Source organism: Vulpes vulpes, chromosome 4 (genome assembly GCF_048418805.1).
Source record: "Vulpes vulpes isolate BD-2025 chromosome 4, VulVul3, whole genome shotgun sequence".
Lineage (NCBI taxonomy): Eukaryota > Metazoa > Chordata > Mammalia > Carnivora > Canidae > Vulpes > Vulpes vulpes.
The window spans coordinates 75,011,217-75,032,707 of NC_132783.1; the positions used below are offsets into that span (position 1 = coordinate 75,011,217).

The following is a 21,491-nucleotide window of genomic DNA, read 5'->3' on the forward strand; positions in this document are numbered from 1 at the left end:
AAAAAAAACACCTAAAAATTAAATTGAAAAATTGCTTAGAAAATATGGACATTTTAGAACATTGTTTTGGGAGACATAGAAGCATACAAATCCCATTTTTCATCCTCACTTTTAACACTTAAATATATTTCTAGTCCCACTACTCTGTGAGACACTTTCCATACTGTGACTATTTCATGAGATATTTATTATACTCGGACTTATGTTTACTACTTCCAAACCTTCCATGTGGGGAATCAGAAATCCCCACTGTATTATCTTATCTTCATTCTCTCCTCGTTTATATTTATTTTATCCTTTGCTGTGATCAGTGTTTAGTACCCTGCGTATTTGTTCAACATCTGTTTGTTTAGTGCCTGCTATTTGGCAGATGCCGGGCATGCAGCCGTGAACAAGACACAGTCCCTACTCTTTAGGCTCCTGTCTAGCTGAGTGTCTGTTCACTAACTGAAAATTGTATCCTATCTCTGGTTGCCAAGCGCTTTCCTCCAGCCTTCCATTATTAAAATAACCATTAACTCACAGAAATGCTTTCCTTCAGAAAGGCTATGAAAGCATTTCTTCCTTGTGATTCATTGTTTGTTTTTATCTATATATTTAGCATCATAAAACCACCTCCCCACTTCAAAGGCAGGAAATAGAGGACATAAGAATCATCTGAGTTACCACTGCACATCAGACACATGTCCCATTATGTCCCATAATTTGAATGCAGTTTGGAACTTTGCCTTCTCGTTTGTGATGTGGAAGTCCTTTTGTTATCAAGATCACTGTGTGTGAGGTGGCCCTCGCCATTCTCAGCATGAACACAGTGAATGTTGGCTTCAGCCATCCTGGATTTTATTCATTAGAAATAGTCATTAAATATGCTGAATATGGTATTCTGTTAACACTATCAAGTTGTACTGTGCCTATTTTCGTGTAAGTGAAATTAGTTTCATCTCTGGAGATGTCAAAGAAAGGCACTATGATGGAAGAAATCACTGAACCAGACACTTCATACTATGGAGTAAATTGAAACTGAAATAGAAAATAGGTCAAGTTTAAGGAGAAACTTCAGGAAAGCCAATAGTAGGGCTTGAGAATTAATTTAAGATTTTTACAACCTATAGTTTGTTAAAAATATCTTTCAGGCTAAAAATGATTGGACTCTTGGCGTGACCTCTAAAGATTGGTAATACCCCGGGCTAGGGTTCCCAGGTTGAACCACCTGAGCATGTTAAAGATGAAAATAGGAATCTAATCAGAACATTTATTACACCGTAAAGCAATTTTCTGAAAATGTTACTGAGTTCTATGACCTCATTACCAGGCATCTGTTCACAAGGTCAGTGTACAAGTTTATTTTGGCTGAGCAAAGCATAAACATATGAAGGACCTTCAAGGATTTTGCTGAGGATGTTCAACATCCCATAGCTTTCACATGAGAAATGCAGGTGGCATTTGTACAGATGACCACCACTACTGCCAGATAAAGGACAGAAGAAAAGTACTGTTTGTCATATTAACCGTCTCTGAATTTTCTCTGGCAGCCTTTTCTTGGTGAACTCCTTAGTAGATACTATTTTTTAAAAAATCAATTATCACAGAAATTAGAACCTTATAGGTAAAATTGCTAAAATTGAATAGACTTTAAATGACGATGATTTGGTCGAAATCCTGACATCTTGCTGTCTGCTTTAATGGCTTTCTGTTTGTGAAAGGATTTAAGGATATTCAGCTGCTTTGTAGCAACCATTTAAAAAGAGAACATTTGTCCAGACAATGGAAAGAAGGGTCATACTATTTTCCCTACAATCTCAGGAAGCAGAATATTATAATGAATATTTAATTTACTAATAGTTGAGTTATCTGCATTTTCTAGTCTGATACTGCCCTAATTAGTCATGAGATTTTGAGTGGACCATCTGCACTGATCTAAGTATTAATTTTCTTACCTATAAATCAAAGAGATGAAACCTGACTTCTGATACCTCTTATAGCTCTAAAACAGTGGTTGGTCCTCACTGGGAGGGGCTTTTGCCCCCAAAGGAACATTTGGCAACATCTGGAGACTTTCCGGTCGTAAGAGCTGACAGTGAGGGGTGCTGCTATTTGTGTCCAGGGTTAGAAGTCAGGACTGCTGGGTAATATCGTATGAGCCACAACAAACAATTATCCAGCCCAAAACAGCAATAGTGCTGAGACCAAGAAAGCCTGCTCTAAAAGTATGAGTCAAAAAAAAAGCTAAAATGATATATGAATGTGTATATAGATAGTTTTGGTGGTGGGTTACAAGTAATTTTACTTCCTTCTGTTACAAATGCCCTTTGATAAATATGTATTACTTTAATCTTAAAACCACTAAAATATATTATTCACTTAATACAGATGCACTCAATCCATTGTAGGCCTAATTAGATTAACGCTCAAATGTCCTTAGGGGAAAGGGAGATTTCCCTAACAACTTGGAACTAACCTTAACTGCATTTTAATGTAATATGTCAAAGATCAACAAGAAACAGAGCTTAATGGCTATTCATTATTAAACAGCATGGTAAGAACTATTCTGTAGATTGTAAGATTCTGTTTTTAAATTCCTTTTTTATGATTTATTTTTATTTAAGAGAGAGAGATGCTAGTTGAAGGGGGGCAGGGTGGGAGGACAGAGGGAGAGAGAGAATCTCAAGTAGACTCCCCACTGAGCACAGAGCTGTGACTTGGCGCTCAGTCCCAGAATCCTGAGATCATGATCTGAGCCAAAATCAACAGTCAGAGGCTTAATGGACTGAGCCACCTAAATGCCCCTGTTTTAAAATTCTTAATTAAAAATATGAAGAGAATAGGCTTAAAGTTTTGGGTTGTTTCTTTTCTTAAGATTTTATTTAAGAGATGAGCACGCAAGCAGGGGGAGGAGGAAGTAGGCTCCCCGCTGAGCAGGGAGCCCAAGGCGGGGCTCAATACCAGGACCCCAGGATTGGGACCTGAGCTGAAGGCAGACGCTTAACCAACTGAGCCACCCAGGCAACCCAATTGAAAGTTTTATACTAAGGTGCTGATAAGCATAGTAAAGTCCCCTTATTTTGTGTTAACAACAAAATATAATTTTAACATAATGTTTAACCAGGAAACACAGTATTTAAACAAAGGCAGAATTCTAATTAATTAGTTTAAAAGGACAGAATTATTTGGGAGTAACAGAGTTAGAATTAGTCATACATGCAAGGTGCCCCTTCTCAGCTGAAGAATCTTTCCCAAAGCATGAATGTGTTACATTTGAACCCAAGGCCCCAACCCTACAAGTACTCCCATTTTAAATGGATGTTCTGGGTCTCTCCAAAGTCAAACCCTGAGAACTTGAGTTACCTAAAGGGTTAGAACACTCCTGCTAGAGAGGATCAGTTTTGTTTTGTTTTCTTAAGATTTTATTTATTTATTCATGAGAGACAGAGAGAGAGAGAGAGAGACCAAGACACAGGCAGAGGGAGAAGCAGGCCCCATGCAGGGAGCCGACGGGGGACTCAATCTTGGGTCTCCAGGATCACACCCTGGGCTGAAGTCGGCACTAAACCGCTGAGCCATCAGGCCTGCCCTAGGATCAGTTTTAATGTAAAATATTCTGCAAAATTCTTCTTAATTACTTTGATTTTGTGTTCTCATCATCTCTCTCTTTCTCTTTGATTTTTAGGATCAATTTGAACATAAGCAGTATACATACAATTCTGTAGAGAATGGGATCTAAAATCTGGGATATTGATTTGCCTTATAAACAGGAACTTCGGGATCCCTGGGTGGCGCAGCGGTTTGACGCCTGCCTTTGGCTCAGGGCGCGATCCTGGAGACCCGGGATCGAATCCCACATCGGGCTCCCGGTGCATGGAGCCTGCTTCTCCCTCTGCCTGTGTCTCTGCCTCTCTCTCTCTCTGTGACTCTCGTAAATAAATAATAATAAAAAAAAAAAAAAAATTTAAACAGGAACTTCTTCTTTATTGACTAATGACCAAAAGTGCTATTTCCATATGTCTTTTCCCCCTCTAACTAGAACCTTTCTGCATTTTTTCATATAATTTTGGCTTAATATTATATAAACCAAATAGGAGAAAATCAATAAAGCATTATTAATTTAAACAAAACTTCAATGCTTTCTAGCATTGTTACTGACAAGTGACTATAATGCCCTATTTGTGCCCTCAAAATAGAGAAACAGTGTTTCTTTTGGTGATGGGAGTAAGGAATTGGATACAGGGAAAATGAGCAGAAAATAGATCAGAAATTCTTACAGTGAACACATTACAATTAAAACTTCATTGTAAAAATAGAAAAATGTTCATTTGGAGAGTTGTAGCCAGGCATTGGAGGAAACAAAAGGAAATCAGGATCCCATCCAGTTTATAATAAACAGTATTCAAATCTAAAAAAAACAAAAACTTCACTATACCATCTATCTATGACTTATCTAATTTTGTAATATTGAAGAAATTGTTGAAAAAAGGAATAAAATCACCCATCCCATCTGCCTCAACATCATATTGTTTTCAGTTTTGCATATAATCCCCTATCTGCTTAAACCATACTACATACCTGCAACCATGTTATGGATATGATTTAGAATTCTGAGGTTGGAAGGGGAAGGTTTTCACTTAACATTTTATTTTAAACATAATTTCTTTGTTAATGGACTTTTTATGCTGAAGTTATAAAAATTAGAAGGAATAGGTCTGCCTTTAAGTGATTATTTTATAATTACATTTCTTTAAAGTGGTCACATTGGCCACTTTAAAGTGGTTACAGACTTATAATTTATGTAATGTTTTTGAAGTTCACAATACTGAATTAATTCTCTCTTCCCACATTAGTTCTGTTCTGGGCCCATAAGAAAACATACAGTGGAAAACCCAATTATTTGAGGCAGTAATGGCTGTTGAAGTGTTGGGAGTCCTCAGAGTGGCCACAGCCCCCTTTTGCTTCTGCCTGCAGTACTTCACCTTCCTTTAAGCCTTGAGGATATTGATAATACTTGGGGCTATAAGGTTGGTTACCCAAGAGCTCCATTAAAGTCCAGACACCTCTATTAAAGTCAACCTGAGGGATGCCTGGGTGGCTCAGCGGTTGAGCATCTGCCTTTGGCTCTGGGCATGATCCCAGGATTCAGGATCGAGTCCCGCATTGGGCTCCCTGTGAGGAGCCTGCTTCTCCCTCTGCCTATGTCTTTGCCTCTCTCTCTCTATGTCTCTCATGAATAAGTAAATCTTAAAAATATATAATAAAATAAAAAAATAAAGTCAACCTGAAGCAAACCCCTAGTGGATGGTATCATCTACCTGTGTCAGCCCATGACCATACCTGCCAAACCTCTGCTTATATAGTTACAGTAAAACACACTGCTGTCTATGGAGAACTCTCTAGCAGTCAAGAGCAATGAAAAAGAAGAGGCAAAAAGAGAATATTTTGCCTACTTATTACATGCTCACTATCCGTATCATACCAATACACTAGGAGAATAGAAGAAGCCTAAAATTAGTCAATCTCCTTTAGTTTCTGAAAATCCTCCCCTGGAGACAAGATATACACAGCACAACAATAGAACTAACAATAATGTATGAGTTTATTTGTGAGGTATGCTCTAAGTAATTTGTGAATTATGCTCATTAAAGATACCAAAGTTTGTAGATGATATAATGCTAGATTGATTCAGTGGCACTTTGACTAATTTGCATTTTGAGATGTTCTTTCTTGAGTGGGAGGGTTTGGCAGTTACAGACCGCCTCAGAAATTGCACCTGAGTCAGGTATCGGGTATACACATGTGTGTATGTCAGTTATCATCTGTTTGGCAGTAGGTAAAAAGTCAAGAAATACCAAGTTGGGATAAAGAGAATTCTGAGAAAACAAAGAGTCTGTTTCAGATGTGCACTGGTCACTTCCTTCTAGTGCATGTCTGATGTCTTCTGTCCCCAATATCTTTAAAATGATACCTGATAAAGAGGAAGAAAGTATAATGGATTAAACCATGGCAAGAATGTTTAAAGATGTGCGGAACCCAATTATTTTTTATTGTGAATATAGACCCTTTAATTTAACAATTTCTTTCCACAATTTAAAAAATGTTGTAGAGACCCTAAGTGGGGCATAGAAATGGCATTTGGTTTTGACATAATATGATATCACTGACCCAGAGTGGCAGAATCAAGATCTTTTTTCAGTGTAAAATATAATAGTATCCAAATGTTTACAGTGCCTCAGGCTTTGAAATCTAGAAATTTAGAGATGCACCATTAGGGATGAGTTTCTACAGTAAAATTCTAACAGGAGGCAATCATAAATTCATATATGTGTGAAGAAATAATAAGAGTAAAAAACCTTTAAAAGAACATTTTTAAAATAGCTATAAATAAGAAATGAATCATCTGTATGCTATGGAAATTTTCAAAGTGGTTAAATTTAGAAATTATTTTTTCCTTTTATATTTGGGGGGAAATGTAGTTAGATCTGTAAAGTTCAGAAATGTCTCTTTCAGAGCTGGTCAGTGATGAAAATTCTTGAACTTTCTGCAGTGATGGAAATGTTCTGTATCTGTGCCATCTAGTACAGTAGCCACTAGCCACATGTGGCCTTTGAGCATTTGAAATATGCAATTGAGGAAATAAATTTTTAATTTTAGGTAATTTTTGTTAATTTAAATTTAAATACCCACACGTGCCCAATGTCTATCATATTGTTAAGGCTTTAAAATGACTTAAAGTCAGGGGCACCTGGGTTGCTCAGCCAGTTAAGTGTCTGCCTACCTTCAGCTCAGGTCATGATGTCTGGGTCCTGGGATCAGCTAGCATTGAGCTCCCTGCTTAGCAGGGAGCCTGCTTCACCTTCTTCCTCTTCCCTTTCCTCTGATCATTCTGTTTCTTTCTCTCAAATAAATAAATAAAGTCTTAAAAATAAATAAATAAGATGACTTTTAAAGTCAGATTTCATAGTAGTAGATATGCCTTGCCAGATAGTGAAATAATTAACCCTAATTAACCCAATATCATTTTGTGTCCAAAATTCTTTATATATATATATATATATATATATATTTTTTTTTTTTTTTTTTTTAACCTCGTACTAAGTAGAGTCATACCATGCCTGACTTAGCTTATCTTTAAAACAGTATACCTTTAGGGTGCCTGAATGGTTCAGTCAGTTAAGCTATGGGCTCTTGGTTTTGGCTCAGGTGATGATCTCCAGGTTGTGAGATTAAGCCCCACATCTGGCTCTGAGCTCAGCAGGGAGTCTACTTGAGATTCTTCCCCCATCCCTCTACTCCTCCCCCCATGCATGCACGTTTTCTCTCTCTCTCTCTCTCTCTCTCTCTCTCTCTCTCTCTCAAAATAAAATCTAAAAAAAAAAAATGTATCTTTTATTTTTTTTTTAATTTTTATTTATTTATGATAGTCACACAGAGAGAGAGAGAGGCAGAGACACAGGCAGAGGGAGAAGCAGGCTCCATGCACCGGGAGCCCGACGTGGGATTCGATTTCTGGGTCAAAGGCAGGCACCAAACCACTGTGCCACCCAGGGATCCCTGTATCTTTTAACTTTAAATAGTTTTTCGGGGGGCATCTGGGTGGCTTAGTTGGTTAGGCGTCTGCCTTTGGTCATGATCTCAGAGTTCTTGGATCCAGCCCCACATGTGCTTTCTGCTCAGCAGAGAGGCTTCTTCTCCCTCTCCCTCTGCCTGCCACTCCTCCTGCTTGTGCTCTCTCTCTCTCTCTCTCTCTCTCTCTCTGTCAAATAGGTAAAATCTTTAAAAAAAAAAAAAAAAAAAAAAGTTCTCCTAAATTATAAGCTCCAAAGTGCCAGTTTTAGGAGAGAGCAAAGTAATGGATGCTGTCTACTCAGAGGGGGTAAGCTCATCATACATATTTTTTTTTACATTTAAAACAAATTACGAAGCTGAAATGTTTGGCAGTGCAATGTACTGATGTCTACAGCTTTCTTTGAAATGCATTTTTAAAATGGGTTGATGGGTGGATAAATGGTAGATATGTGGTAAAGAAAATATAGCAAACTATAAACAATCTAGGGCTGTTCACTCTGCAGTTCTTTCAACTTTTCTGAAAGTTTCATAATAAAATCAGTAACCCTTATGATAAAATGTTGGGAGAAATATAAATGTAAGCATATGAAATATTTTAAAGTGTGTTTTTTTTTTCTTGGATCTATCACTTCTCTGTTAAATAGAGCCAAGGAGCAATAACTGAACGTTTACGAAGTTTTAGTATGCATGATCTAACAGCTATCCAAGGCGATGAGCCTGTGGGCCAAAGACCATACCAAGCTCTACAAGAAACAAAAAAGAAAAGTAAATCAGTCTCCGGTGAATCAGCAGGTGTGCTTGTTTGTTTTAATATATTTTTCTTTCACAATTAGAACTTGTGGGTCCAGGCGGATATTAAATAATACTTGGTAACTCTCTGAATTTGAGTAGACAAAATTTACTTTTAAGCTTATGTTTGTGAATTTACACTTAACTGGAGTTCTCGTTCTCTAAATTTTCTCTTAATAAAGTTGGTGCTTGCCTTTGTTGACTCTAGAGATAATCCAACTAAGACAGTAACAGTAGCCTCTTGTGCTGCCATAAATTTTTAGAAGCCTTAGGTGTGGTTACTACCAACCTCCTCGCCACCAGCGCCAGTTCTGACCTGTGATCAGTACTCTTTATATTCAAACTGTGTAGTGACATCTAAGAATTTTTATAGTTAAACACTCTTTACTATAAATGCCATACAAATAAGGATATTGACTCACAAGATAAAAAGTTCTAAGGAGGTGACAAGGGATGACTCAGTTTGTAAATAGGATTACTACAATGGGAAATATGTTGAAATGAAATATTCTAGTTCAAGAACTAACTTGTCGGTATTTCTAATATAAATAAGGAACATGGCATAGTTGATATGTACTAAAACTTTAATAAATTATGCTGATTTTAGAAATATACACATAAATAAAAAGACACAGCTCCTTAGTCATTTTATCACATGTAAGAAAGTTTTAGTTCAAAGTTCAGCTGAAAACTATGATCTTCACAATATATATAGTCATGACAATATATATATATAGTATGTATAGTATATATATATACTAATATATTAGTATATTTTGAAGTCCATAAGGTACAAGGCTATTTGGGTTTTTTTTTTTTTTTAAGTAGTTTTCTTTTGAGGGAGGTTAAAAATCATCCTTTATATTGAAAGCAATTTGGGAAATAAAATAACAGTCCTTCCTGTAGAGAAAAAATCGTGAACTTTCTTCTGAGTTCTCTCTAGAATGAATAACTTTACAAAGTGGATGGCTGTTACCTAAGAGATAATAAGAATTGGCCATGGATTAAGGTAGTAATATCTGTAAGAATGAGAACCATTGAACTTTGAACTATTACCCTGGAGACCCGGGATCAAGTCCCACATTGGGCTCCCTGCATGGAGCCTGCTTCTCCCTCTGCCTATGTCTCTGCCTCTCTCTCTGCATGTCTCTCATGAATAAATAAATAAAAATCTTTTTTAAAAAAGAGAAAGAATTTTAGGGCATGAAATTAAAATAATTTAAGATTAGAGATACGAAATAAGTAGCAGCAGTATAAGAAAGGGACTTGTTCAGTTATGAAATTAAAATTTTAATATGCATTACTTTGCCCAAGTTCCAAATTTCCAACAGAATGGTATATATTCTGAGCTCTTTTTCCCTAAGGAAGAAATTTAACAAAAATATTATCTCTTGAAAATATTTTTTAAAAGTAATGAGAGCCCAGGACAGGAATAGATGAAGAGAAGATAATAATAGTCTATATAAACACAAGTCCAGACATACATGGAAATTTATCAAATGAAGATGGTGGCCTTTCAGGTGGGTGGGAGAAAGGCAGATAAATAAGCAGTGTCAGAATAATTGCTAGACTTAGAATATGGGGTAGGGAATGAAGTTATACCTCTACCTTAAGCCTTTCATCAAAATACTTAAAAGATTAAGACCTAAACTATAATATAGTGGGACATTCCTGAGTATATATTTATATCCTTAGGATATGCCAGACTTCTTAAGCATGACATCAAAATCAGAAGACATAAGGGAAAAACTTGAGAGATGTTTCTATATAAAAAAAATGTATAACATATAAGGGAAAAATATTCCACACCATAAAAAACAAACTAGAAGAAATATTCTCATCCGATATAGGCAAAAGGTTTGGTATAAAAAAAATGTATAACATATAAGGGAAAAATATTCCACACCATAAAAAACAAACTAGAAGAAATATTCTCATCCAATATAGGCAAAGGGTTTGGATTTTAACCAAAGGATTCTTACAAGCCAATTATTGTTAATTCTACCAAAGAATACAGCTGATCAATTAATACATGAAAAAGATACTCAGCCTCACAAAGAAACAGTAAATTGAAATGATAGTAATAGTAATTTTTGCTCACCAGATTGGCAAAAAGTTTTTTTTAATTAGCAGTATTCTGGTGGTAACTTTTCCAGCTACCTGTTTCTGTGTAACAGACTACAAACAGTGGCCTTAAAAAAGTCACAGTTCATTTATTTTGCCCATGAATCTGGGAGTGAACGGGCTCAGGAAGGTAGTTCTTGCTCAGGGCCTTAATTCAGCCACAGGGAAACAGCACATAGGGCTGGAGTCATATTGTCAAAGGCTTCTTCCTCACTCACATGTCTGATGCATTCACTCTAAAGAGTCACACAGCTGACGGTTCAAACAGTTGGGGCTTCTCTGGCCTTACCTGGTGGCTAAAAGCTCTTCGAGCCAGTGTTCCAAGAAAAGTGGCAGAAATCATGCAACATCCCTTCTGTCTTAAGGCAATTTGTTGAGACACATATCTACAAACATCCTTAAGATTTAAGGGAAGAGGAGGGGCACCTGGCTAGCTTAATTGGTGGAGCATGCAGCTTTTGGTCTCAGGATCATGAGTTCAGGCCCCATATGGGGGTAGAGATTACCTTTTTAAAAAATGTAAAAAGGGGATCCCTGGGTGGCTCAGCGGTTTGGCGCCTGCCTTTGGCCCAGGGCATGATCCTGGAGTCCCGGGATCGAGTCCCATGTCGGGCTCCCGGCATGGAGCCTGCTTCTCCCTCCTCCTGTGTCTCTGCCTCTCTCTCTCTCTCTCTCTCTCTCTCTCATAAATAAATAAATCTTTAAAAATAAAAAATGTATTTAAGGGAAAAGGAGAAAAGTGTCAGAATTTGTGACTATGTTTTTAAATCACCACAGCAAGCTTGTTGGGAAACAAACATTCTCGTATTCTATTTATGAGATTTCGGTGGAATAATTCTTTTTGATGACAATCTGGCAGTAATTATCAAAATTTATGCCTTTTAATTCAGTAAGAAACTTCCAGGTCTATGTCATAAAGAAATAATCAGACAAATATTCAAAGATATATGTACAAAAACGTTCATCTCGTTGATAGTTACAAAATACTGGAACAAACCAAATGCCTAAGAGAAATGGTTAACCAGGAGCGTGGTGTATTAGCCATGAAAATTTATACTATCTACTTTCAAAATTCCTCAAGAAAAAATAGTAAGTTTTTCAGTGAGGTAATTGCATCCACATTGCAAAATCTGTTTATTGGTTCATGTGATCAATACATTTACCTTAGATGCTCTGCTTGTTCACAAGCAGCTCAAATATCTGGAAATTTGAATCTAATTTGAAAACTCATCATGGCCTGCTCTGAATGGTTTGAGGTTAAGTAGTCAAGAGAAGTCCTGCTTTGATGAAGTTACTTATTTTTTAAAGATTTTCTTTATTTGAGAGAGCCTGCACGCGAGTGGGGGGAGGGGCAGAAGGAGAGGGAGAAACAGACTCACCTCTGAGCAGGGAACCCCACCCAGGCTGCATCCCAGGACCCTGAGATCATGACCTGAGCCAAAGATAGATACTTAACTAACTGAGCCACCCAGGCACCCCTTGATGAAGTTATTAAATCTGCCTGTTGTCACTGTGGCAAAAAGAGCTCCCTCCAAATGCTTCATTGTTAGAAAATGGATGCCTTGAACATGATGTTCACCTCCTTGGAAAGAACACCACATTGTGATAAGTGGGAATATTTTTTCTGCAAAGACGTTGCTGCTCCCTTATGAGTTAAAAGTGGCCCAATATTCAGTTTCAATAGCAGTACATAAAGAAATAAAGCACACATTTTTTGTTGTTGTAGGTGCTTTTTGTGTATTTATTTAATCCTTAAGATGACTCCATGGGTTAAGTATTTCATCCTTATTTTTTATTTTTATTTTTTTAAAGGTTTTATTTATTTATTCATGAGAGAGAGAGAGGCAGAGACACAGGCAGAGGGAGAAGCAAGCTCCATGCAGGGAGCCTGGAGTGGGACTCGATCCCGGGACTCCAGGATCATGCCCTGGGCCAAAGGCGGTGCTAAATCACTGAGCTACCTGGGCTGCCCTTCATCCTTATTTTTTAGATAATAAAACAGACATAAGGAGATTAAAATACCTGTCAGGGGCTACATAGTCAGTGACAGGAAGGAGGTATCCAAGGTTCTCTTTTTCATTTATAAAAAGTCTACGCTTAGACAGTTGAGCTGGAACTACGAATTCAAATAATTTGAGCAGGTAGCAGCCTTAGAGATGTGTTGGTCAAAGATGGCAAATAGGTGTCCTGCGTACTCCCTGCTCCCTGTCCACAGCAGCAGACATCGCTTCAGGACTGTGGCACCTTCCCACGCTGCTCACAGGCCCTCAACATGGTGCCCCAGACAGTCCAATTGGGTCAGAGTTGGGATTCACATTGAAATCTATTGATCAAAAAAAAAAAAAAAGAAAGAAGAAAGAAAGAAAGAAAGAAAGAAAGAAAGAAATCTATTGGTCATCTCTCATCCATCCCACCACCTTACCGTATAAAACACAGGCCTGGAGAGAGGCAAGACTCGCTCTGGGTCTCACCACTAAGAGGTGGTGAAGTACTCACATCACATCCCCCAACCATAGGTCCAGGGCTCTTTCCAGGGCAGACTTTCTGTGATTCCACACTTGTATTAATATGCAGAAACTGCTTAAAGCAGTGGGTTGCTAAATACTGGATTAATATTGGCTATTATTATCATATGGTGGGAAAATTTAAAATATACCAACTCTAAGATGTAGGAGCTGTGTGAACACCAGGTCAGTTTGCAAAAGCATCTGCCAGTTTCCTAAAATGTCCACAGAGGTCTGGGCTGAAGCTGGCCAAACAGTTACAGCATTAGGCCCCAAAGCCCCAGGGTCATACAGGCTCCTCAGCCTTAGGTCCCCAGTCACTGCTCCTCAGGAATATACATGCAAGGGCTCTGTCCAGTGTACATCAGTGACGTAAAGCAACCAGCCTTAGCCTCACTTTTGTATGGCATCAGTAGCCCCCAGAAGCTTCACTTTGCCCGGGCTCAGCAGACCCATAAGCCACTCTGCCTACTTGCTGAGTGCCTACTGTGGGATGGCACCCAGATATGGGCTTCTCTGGTAGTCTCAGGTCTCCCTCCTCCTCCAAACTTCTAAATCCTCAGACAACTTCGATTAACACTTCCACCACTCACAGCAGAATGTTCATACATATTCAATTCCAGGTTTTAAGTGGAATAGAAAATGCATATTTTAGTGAAGATATTTGACTTGACTCCTCTCTTTTTTTATGCACAGTTTGGTTTAGTAAATTGCTAAGTTAAACTTTTCAATTTCATCTTCTAATAGATCCCAAATTTGGCTACTGTCTCTGTCTTTGCTCCTTGGACTTCATCATTTCTGACCTGCCATACTGCAGTAACCTCCTTGCTTCCAGTCTTCATCCACTTCTGATTCATTCCCCGAAGTGTAAAAAGAATCTTTGAAAGACTCCAAGTGTAATCATGTCACCCTTCTGCCTAAAATGCTTCAGTGGCCCCACATCGCTCTCTGATGAATTCCAAACTCAGTAGCATGAGGTATATTAACTCCTCTGACTTGTTCTCCCACTCCATCATGTGCTAGTTATACAGAATCATGAGCCTTTTCAGATGGTAGCCATCTCCTCTTAAGAGAAGTCCTCTCTCGCAACCTATTTTCCCCCACCCCCAGGCTGAGTTAATTATCTCACAGTGGGCTCCCATAGTACCTCATCATCTTTGATTTATAGCATCTAGTACAGTATTGTAATGCCTGCTAAAGTCTGTTTCCCCCTGGTGGACCCAGAGTTTCTTCGGGTGAAAAATGAAAGTTGTGTCTTCTTCATCATTCTATCCCCATAATTTAGCACACTGCCAAACACATAGAATTTTTCGAGTATTAATGGAATAATGAATCAACCCCTCATTTTCTCTGAAACCATAATTAGAAAGCTAATAAGATTTGTTACCTGAAATTGGAAACAAAGATAGAAGAAGGTGTGTACCTAATCCTCTTTTGAATGAAATTCCAATTCCTAATCATATTCATACAGTGAGAAGTGATTAAAATAGCAAAGGCCATGGTTGTTGACCTGTAATCTTATGCTTCATATGTGACCTTAGAGAACTTTCTTGGTCACAGTTGCGTCCTTTCTAACTCTTGCCTTGATTCTCCATTCTACGTTTTACCTTAGTTTTATTGGCATTAGGAATATTGTGTAGGCAACAGCGATGGAGAAAAATCTAGAAATGACAACCTAAAAACAACTTTTTTCTGGTTTATTCTCCCCAATTATTAAAAACAATACAATTTTTAAATAAAATTGGGCAAATTTAAAAAGAAAAAACAAAACTTAAAATCACCTAAAAGCCCACTTTCAAGAGATCTAGTGGTTTCATTGTTCTTTTTCCTTTATTTCTATATGTACTTTTTTTTTTTTTTTTTTAATGTATGTTTTTTTCCCCACTTAATACTGTATGAGGAGCTTCCTCCCAGGACCGGTGACCCAACCCATCCTGGAGCCACCACACTGGCCTTCGTGCCTCCCCCAAGCTGCTGCTCCCCGAGCCCTAGCACCTGGCAAGTGCTTGCTTTTCTACCTAGGACACAGTTATTTGGACTGATGCAGGGAAACAAAGGATCCTGGCCTCAATTATGACTGAGTCTACTTCCAAATCCTTCTTAATTTTTACCCTAGAAGTCTGGCAGCATAAAATTGTACTTGCATGATATACAATTAAAGGCTTGTATCTTATTAGGAGATTAAGAAGCTTATTAACAAATCTTCCATGGTTCGTTTAGTGAGTCGCAAGTTATTCATGGCCTGGGAGAGTAGATTAGGAAACGTATATTTAGTATATTTCTCTTTATGTGCAAGAAGTCCAGCCCTTGCCCCCTCCTGAACCTGAGAAAGCTGCTTTTTTCTTACCTGCAGATTTAGATATGTATCCTTCTTATCTTTATTAAAGGAGAATTTGAAACCTAGTGGAGCCTTGTAACTTCACCCTTGTCTTTATACCTAACTGCTTATCTTTTTGGCTCTCCATTTTTGCTGGATTTGGGCCCCTGTCTTGCTCCACCCAAACAGTGGCTCAAAAGTGCAGACCCTGCTCCTAGCTTAAACATCACCTAGAAACTTGTTAGAAATGTAGATTCTTGCCCCCCTCCCCCCCCCCCCAGGCCCAGCAGTCTTCCTAGCAGCAAGTTCTCCCAGTGACTCTTAATATGTGCTAATAAGTCTTTGCTAATTAGCTCTATTAAGCTTGAGAACCTCTGCCTTAGGAACAGGAGTGTTCAGGTCTCTGAATCCCAGTGTCAGAATGCTGTCAGACTCCCTGACAATAACCAGCCTGACTACCTGGATGTTTGCATATTGGCCAGTGTTAAATCTTTTGTAGCTACACATAATAAGCAGCCTGTTAGCACACCTCCACACAGTCTCTTACTGACCTTCCTGATGCTGGCTGTTTCCTTAACATCTGTCATCATAGCCTGTGGTGTTTCTAATACTGTAGCCAGTCTGGCTGGTTTTTATCCCAGTAGCTGCAACAGTGTTGGTTTAACATCCCCATCACCTGCCCATTGTGCCCAAAGTCCTAGCCCCTTTGGGTATTACTTGACTCCTTTAAATTCACCCTCCCATTCACAATCTTGATGAAAGTTTTGACACAAGTGGTTGGAGGAAACCCTTCATTTCTAATTAAAGTCAAAGGCACAAATGACAAATAAAACACAAAATTGCGTAGATTGTTTAGAGTGCATGAAGACATCTGGCTCAGTATACACCTGCTTATATTCTTTTGAGTTTCGAACAAGGTGTTACCTCCTCAGGAGTCAATTACCTTAAATTATTCTGAAAAACGTGTAGTAAAAAGTAGGAATGGTTGGGAGAAACTTCCTGGAAGAAATGAATTATGAGCTTCATGCAGAATAGTACGCAGGGCTGAGATTAATGATAAAGGGCAGAGAGCACGTTCCAGATGAGAAAAAGGAGAGGAGTCGGGGGCAAATGCAAACCATGCAGAGAAGCGCATCAGACGGAGTGCTGTCCTTTCACCAAAACATGCTGGTTTGACTACTTGTTTAGGTTATGGAATTCCACTGAAAGACAGAGATGAGAAAACAGATGAAGAAGCGGAGGGGCCGTATTCAGATGATGAGATGTTAACACACCGAGGGCTTCGAAGATCGCAAAGCATGAAATCTGTGAAAACCGTGAAAGGCCGCAAAGAGGTTAGTCAGGTGCAGAGTTGTTTTCCCAACAGATTCCTATCGTAGGGTTTCCTTACTGCATTACCACTCAGGATGCTAATGATCCATAGGTGAAGAACAGAGGGGTAGATCGGCAGTTACATTTTAAATTCTTTATTCAGATTGGATACCTTAGGAGGGCTGGAAATTTACAAAGTGGCAAATCCCTAGTCATCCTCTGTAGGTCAAAAATGGTGTTCTCATAGAGCTAGTCATAGGGTTGTCACGAGCACCCAGTGCTGGCCCTACAACAGATGAGCAGAGGGCAACTAATAAAAATAACTACATGATACGGCTTTGAGCCAACCCTATGTGAGGATGAAACAGAAGTTTATCCACAATAATATATTGTCTTTGTGTCCAGAAAGCAGTGGAGGATTCCAGTGTATGGCCTCAGGTCATTGTGAACAATTGATAGACCAGGCAAAGCACAATTAGCAACAGTTAATGTTTTTATTTGTTATTAGTGATAATAGTCTGAGCATATTTCGAACTAGTACCAACTCCACTTTTGAATACGTAAGCATACTTCTAGGATAATTGATTCTTTATATGAGAAAAGTTAGAAACTTATCACCGTGACTAGGAACTATTCATTTCCATCTAAGTTCAAAAGTAATCATCGAATTTGTAATAATGACACATTTCTCTCTTCAGGTGCGATACGGGTCACTAAAATATAAAGTGAAGAAGAGACCACAAGTGTATTTTTAGCCATCTGCACTTCAAGAATCCCAAGACAAATTATGCTAATCCATCGACATTTTTGCTAACATTATTCATTCAGGATTTACATATTAAAATAATACTTTCCATTGTGGCAGTGATAGGGTTTATTTTCATCTAAATTTAAATAGCTTTTATTTTCATTCACCAGTACTTCCATGTCCTGACTACTAAAGGTAGTTATGCAAAGTTTATTTATACATATAATATTTCAGAAATAATAGAAAATTGTGTTACCTATTTTCAAATTCCTCAACAACACTGAGTGCCTGGGATATTGCGATGAAACACAGACCCACAGTATACTTGAAAAGAGTCTTTTTACGGTTTAAGATACATCAGCCTTTGTGCTCTTGTATTGTGTTTACCTCCGTGTATATTCTATCACATGAGGATAGAAATTAATAAGCCTCTGATCCAGCAGTGATAGGACAAGGGCATAATGTAAGATACAGCGTGTTTTATATATTCTTTAAATTTTTACTTTTTTAATACTTCCTGGTTTTGCCACCATCAACTGAAAGTTTTCAAAACAAATATTTGAAAGCCAGGTATCCACATAGCACTTTTATTCCTGACTAGTTTTGCACACTTGAAAATTGTTTACTTATTTACGACTGTACATTTAAGTTTTATTGACACTGTTTTTATTGTTATTTGTCGTATCCCAACATGTCACATTTATGCCTTGAATTTCATCATCTCTTTTCCTGTGGGTTTCATTCATTAAATTTGTTAGATTCTAATTATATGAAAATATAGCTAATTGTTCAAATTTAACTATTTTAATTAATTAATTAATTATCTCCTCTGTAAGTAAGAAGGTATTCTAAACATCAACCAATTTTCCACATTTAAGCCCTATATTGTGGTTGAATTTAGCATGTTCTTGTTAACACTGGTTACATTTTCAGCATTTAAAAAGAGTTGCTTTTGTGAAACAGAGTCATGAAGTTATCCAACAGTCGGCCCATTCATAAGCTTGGCACTGATGTGTGCTGCTGATTTATGAATCTATATTGGCTAGAATCACTTAAATCTCTCATCTTCTGGCTGAGATGGTTTCCTGAAGAGAGGTGCCAATGCAAAATACAGATGTTAATCTTATGTACTAGAAGTGATTAGAATAGATATTAGAAAAATAGTTTTTAATACGAGAAATTTTGAATTATGGAATGTGGAAGTGTTTTTAGGTGGCACTGATAACTATGCATTATGAAGTCTGTATTTCTTCTGGTGGTGGTTTTAGTGATCAGTAGTCCAAGTTGTACAGTTATAACCATTCAGATAATTTACTTGACTTATGTTTGTCCAGAGGAAAAACACAGTGGGCGAGATTTGTGAAATCTTTGACCTTTCTATCTTTTTAAGAAGTGAAACCAGCTGGCAGTGTATATTCAGGACCCCCTCAGAGTGTTGGCAGAGAACAGAATATTTACTTAGGAGTACTTAGTTTAATTCATACATTTCTCTTGGTACAAGTCTTAAAACATTTTCTAGACTATCTCACATTCTTGATACATCAAGAAAAAATTCACTCAACTTCTTTCCTCCAAGAGTTTAATTTTCTGAATAGCTTAGGTGAAGATATTTTTACTACCTTGACTAATTTGTAGCCTAAGTATCTAGAAAAGCTCCTAGTGTTCAAAATTCCTAGGAACTCTTACGATAAACTCTTGGAAGAGAGTTTTATTTGTATTGCCTAGTACCAGGCTTTCTAATACAAGTGCTACACTATGTTTGTCTTTCCTGCCCAAAAGCAGTGTCATCAGTTGCCTGACAAGGTCATGTAAGTGACTCTGTATAAAAATATTACCTGTGCAGGCTGCTCTGTTCCATTTTATCTTTTCCAAGGCCGATCTGTTAAATCTGTTCCTTAATTGTAGTAAACTCATAAATACTATCCTAAATTGGAGGCATTATTTATCCCTCTGTACTTCTGCAAACAAAATGTTGAATCAAAGACAACACAGGTCACAAAGGGGTGATGTATGTCCTTTTTAATTGTATCTCTCCATGCAGTGCCTCCTCTGATCTGTTTCTACTGTTACATCCTTATAAGCAGTGGGTGTCATTTTGCTCTTCTATCATTTCCTTTCTCTCCTTTTTTTATATTTCTGAGATCTTGCTGTTTTTCTCTTGTGTGTGGTTTAGCATGCTCTTTCCTTTGAACTTTGTATGATACACTTATAAATCTTTGTCTCTCTTAAGGTGGAGCAGGTCATTTGTTGTTTCTCTGCTTTTGAGTTCAGTGCTTTTAAAGGAGGTAAATTTATCTCTTGACCACAGTGCCTTGCTTTCCCACCACCACCATTTGGTGAATGGGCATCAGATGCTGCACAACTTCACTTAAGGCACCATAATGGTAGCTGTTAATATTTATGCAGAAATTGTAGCCGGCGTTTTGTTTTATTATATATTCATTCAATTTATGCATTAATATTAACCATTTCCCAAGTTTGTTTGGAAGTGACAGTTGATCTGTTCTTTAGTTTACCATGTTTTTCCTAGGATAAAAAACGAGCCAGAAGTAAGTCTTCTTGCTAAGTGATTTAGTATGTAAACCCATGTAGGTCCTGCACAAGATCCCCTCCACACGAGTCACTATTGTGTATGTGGATTTGGCTAGAAAATGGTAACTGCCAGCATTACTGATCATCAATACTTGACTACACAGATTGATGGAACAAAATTATTAAAGTGTTTTCAGGGAACTGAATCCATATGTCACCACCAAAGATTTCTACAGTGTTACAAAATATGTAAATATTCCAAATTTCTGTAAAACACTGGTTAGATAAATACGTCTTCTTTCGTTTCCTTTTTTGAAATAACGTAGTTTGAGCTTCTGTAATACTTGAATTTTTGTGTTGTTAAAAATAATCCAGTGCTATCTTCTATTAAATATCAGTAATTTGTATGTTTAGTTGGAATGGACTAAATTTTTGTTTTGATTTTCTTTTATCAGGAAAATTAAGGAGTTAATATGTATCGGCAAGCATTTTCCTACGTGTTCTCCTGTATAGGCTGATTCATTTGCAAAGCAATTAGGTAATTTTGAGATCATTGTTACTGTGGTATGCAATGTATATTTCTTAGTAAACATCATTTAAGAGTAAAACTTTCTGAAAGAAAAATACAGCTTTTTCCTCTAAATGGTTAAGATTTAATCTTCTAATAGTATCCTACAGATTTATTGTATATTAACCTTTTAAAAATTGACCATGAATTAACATTTTTCTCCTCTAACACCTCTTAAATCTCTGTAGTTTCATAGTTAAGAGAAAGCAGTTTTGTAATTTTTTAATCTCTTTGTAAAGGCTTTTTTAGGCCTAGTGTGGGGCTAACTTTACAAATGTGTTTTTTGAAAACTTTAATACAAAATAAACTCATTTTATTAGCGACAACTTGTATTTCTTTGTGTGTGTCAGGATACCTATGTTGGGTTCCATAAATGTATATCACTTATCATGTATATAATATAGGTGTATATATTTATATAATAAATAGCATATGCATACACTTAAGATTCCAAATCACAGAGCAAATTATAAAAAAATCATATACATTCTGGAATGGTCATAGGATTACAAAAAGAAACACTGGAATGTTAAATTTGGATTTTGGAATGGCAAGGTATAAAAAAACAATTAGTACAGAAACCCAGCCATCAATTTTGTATTGGTTAGCTGTCTCAGACATAAAATATAACACAAGATTCAGTTTTATGTATCCTGGAAATGTTCTAGGGTTCCATCTGTTTTAAAGTAAGACGTCTGTCTGCCTCACATTTAAGCTTTAAAGAGAAATCCTATGTTTAAAAAAAGTTTTTTTTGTGTGTTACTTCATTATGCTATATAATGTGTTAAAGTATTTCCAAATGGAGTTATGTTTTCATCTTTATTAGGAGGTATATCCTTGTGATGATCCAAAGAAGTTAGACATGTAAATAAAAATTCAAAACAAACTCAATGAATATATGAATTACAGCATTTTTCCCAATGTTTTATTCTCCCTTTAAGTGGTTCACTGCCTTGAGAAAGAGATTCATGAACAAAAATCAGGTCAGAGACCGATCCATTTGTTCCCTGGAAGAAAGTCCCTCCCTTTTACCTACCCATCAAT

The 21,491-nt window shown here is 37.3% G+C and overlaps 1 protein-coding gene across 1 annotated transcript in view; it reads left to right on the plus strand.

The window, feature by feature from the left end:
* The window catches only part of REEP3 (receptor accessory protein 3), a 98,841-nt gene extending 78,068 nt beyond the window's left edge, over window positions 1-20,773 (plus strand). Inside the window, exons 6-8 of the mRNA XM_026013503.2 lie at window positions 8,199-8,346; window positions 16,477-16,622; window positions 17,298-20,773. Coding sequence (XP_025869288.1) covers window positions 8,199-8,346; window positions 16,477-16,622; window positions 17,298-17,354 — 351 coding nt within the window. The 3' untranslated portion in view covers window positions 17,355-20,773. The remainder of the gene's footprint in view (window positions 1-8,198; window positions 8,347-16,476; window positions 16,623-17,297) is intronic.
* Window positions 20,774-21,491: the final 718 nt, after the last annotated feature.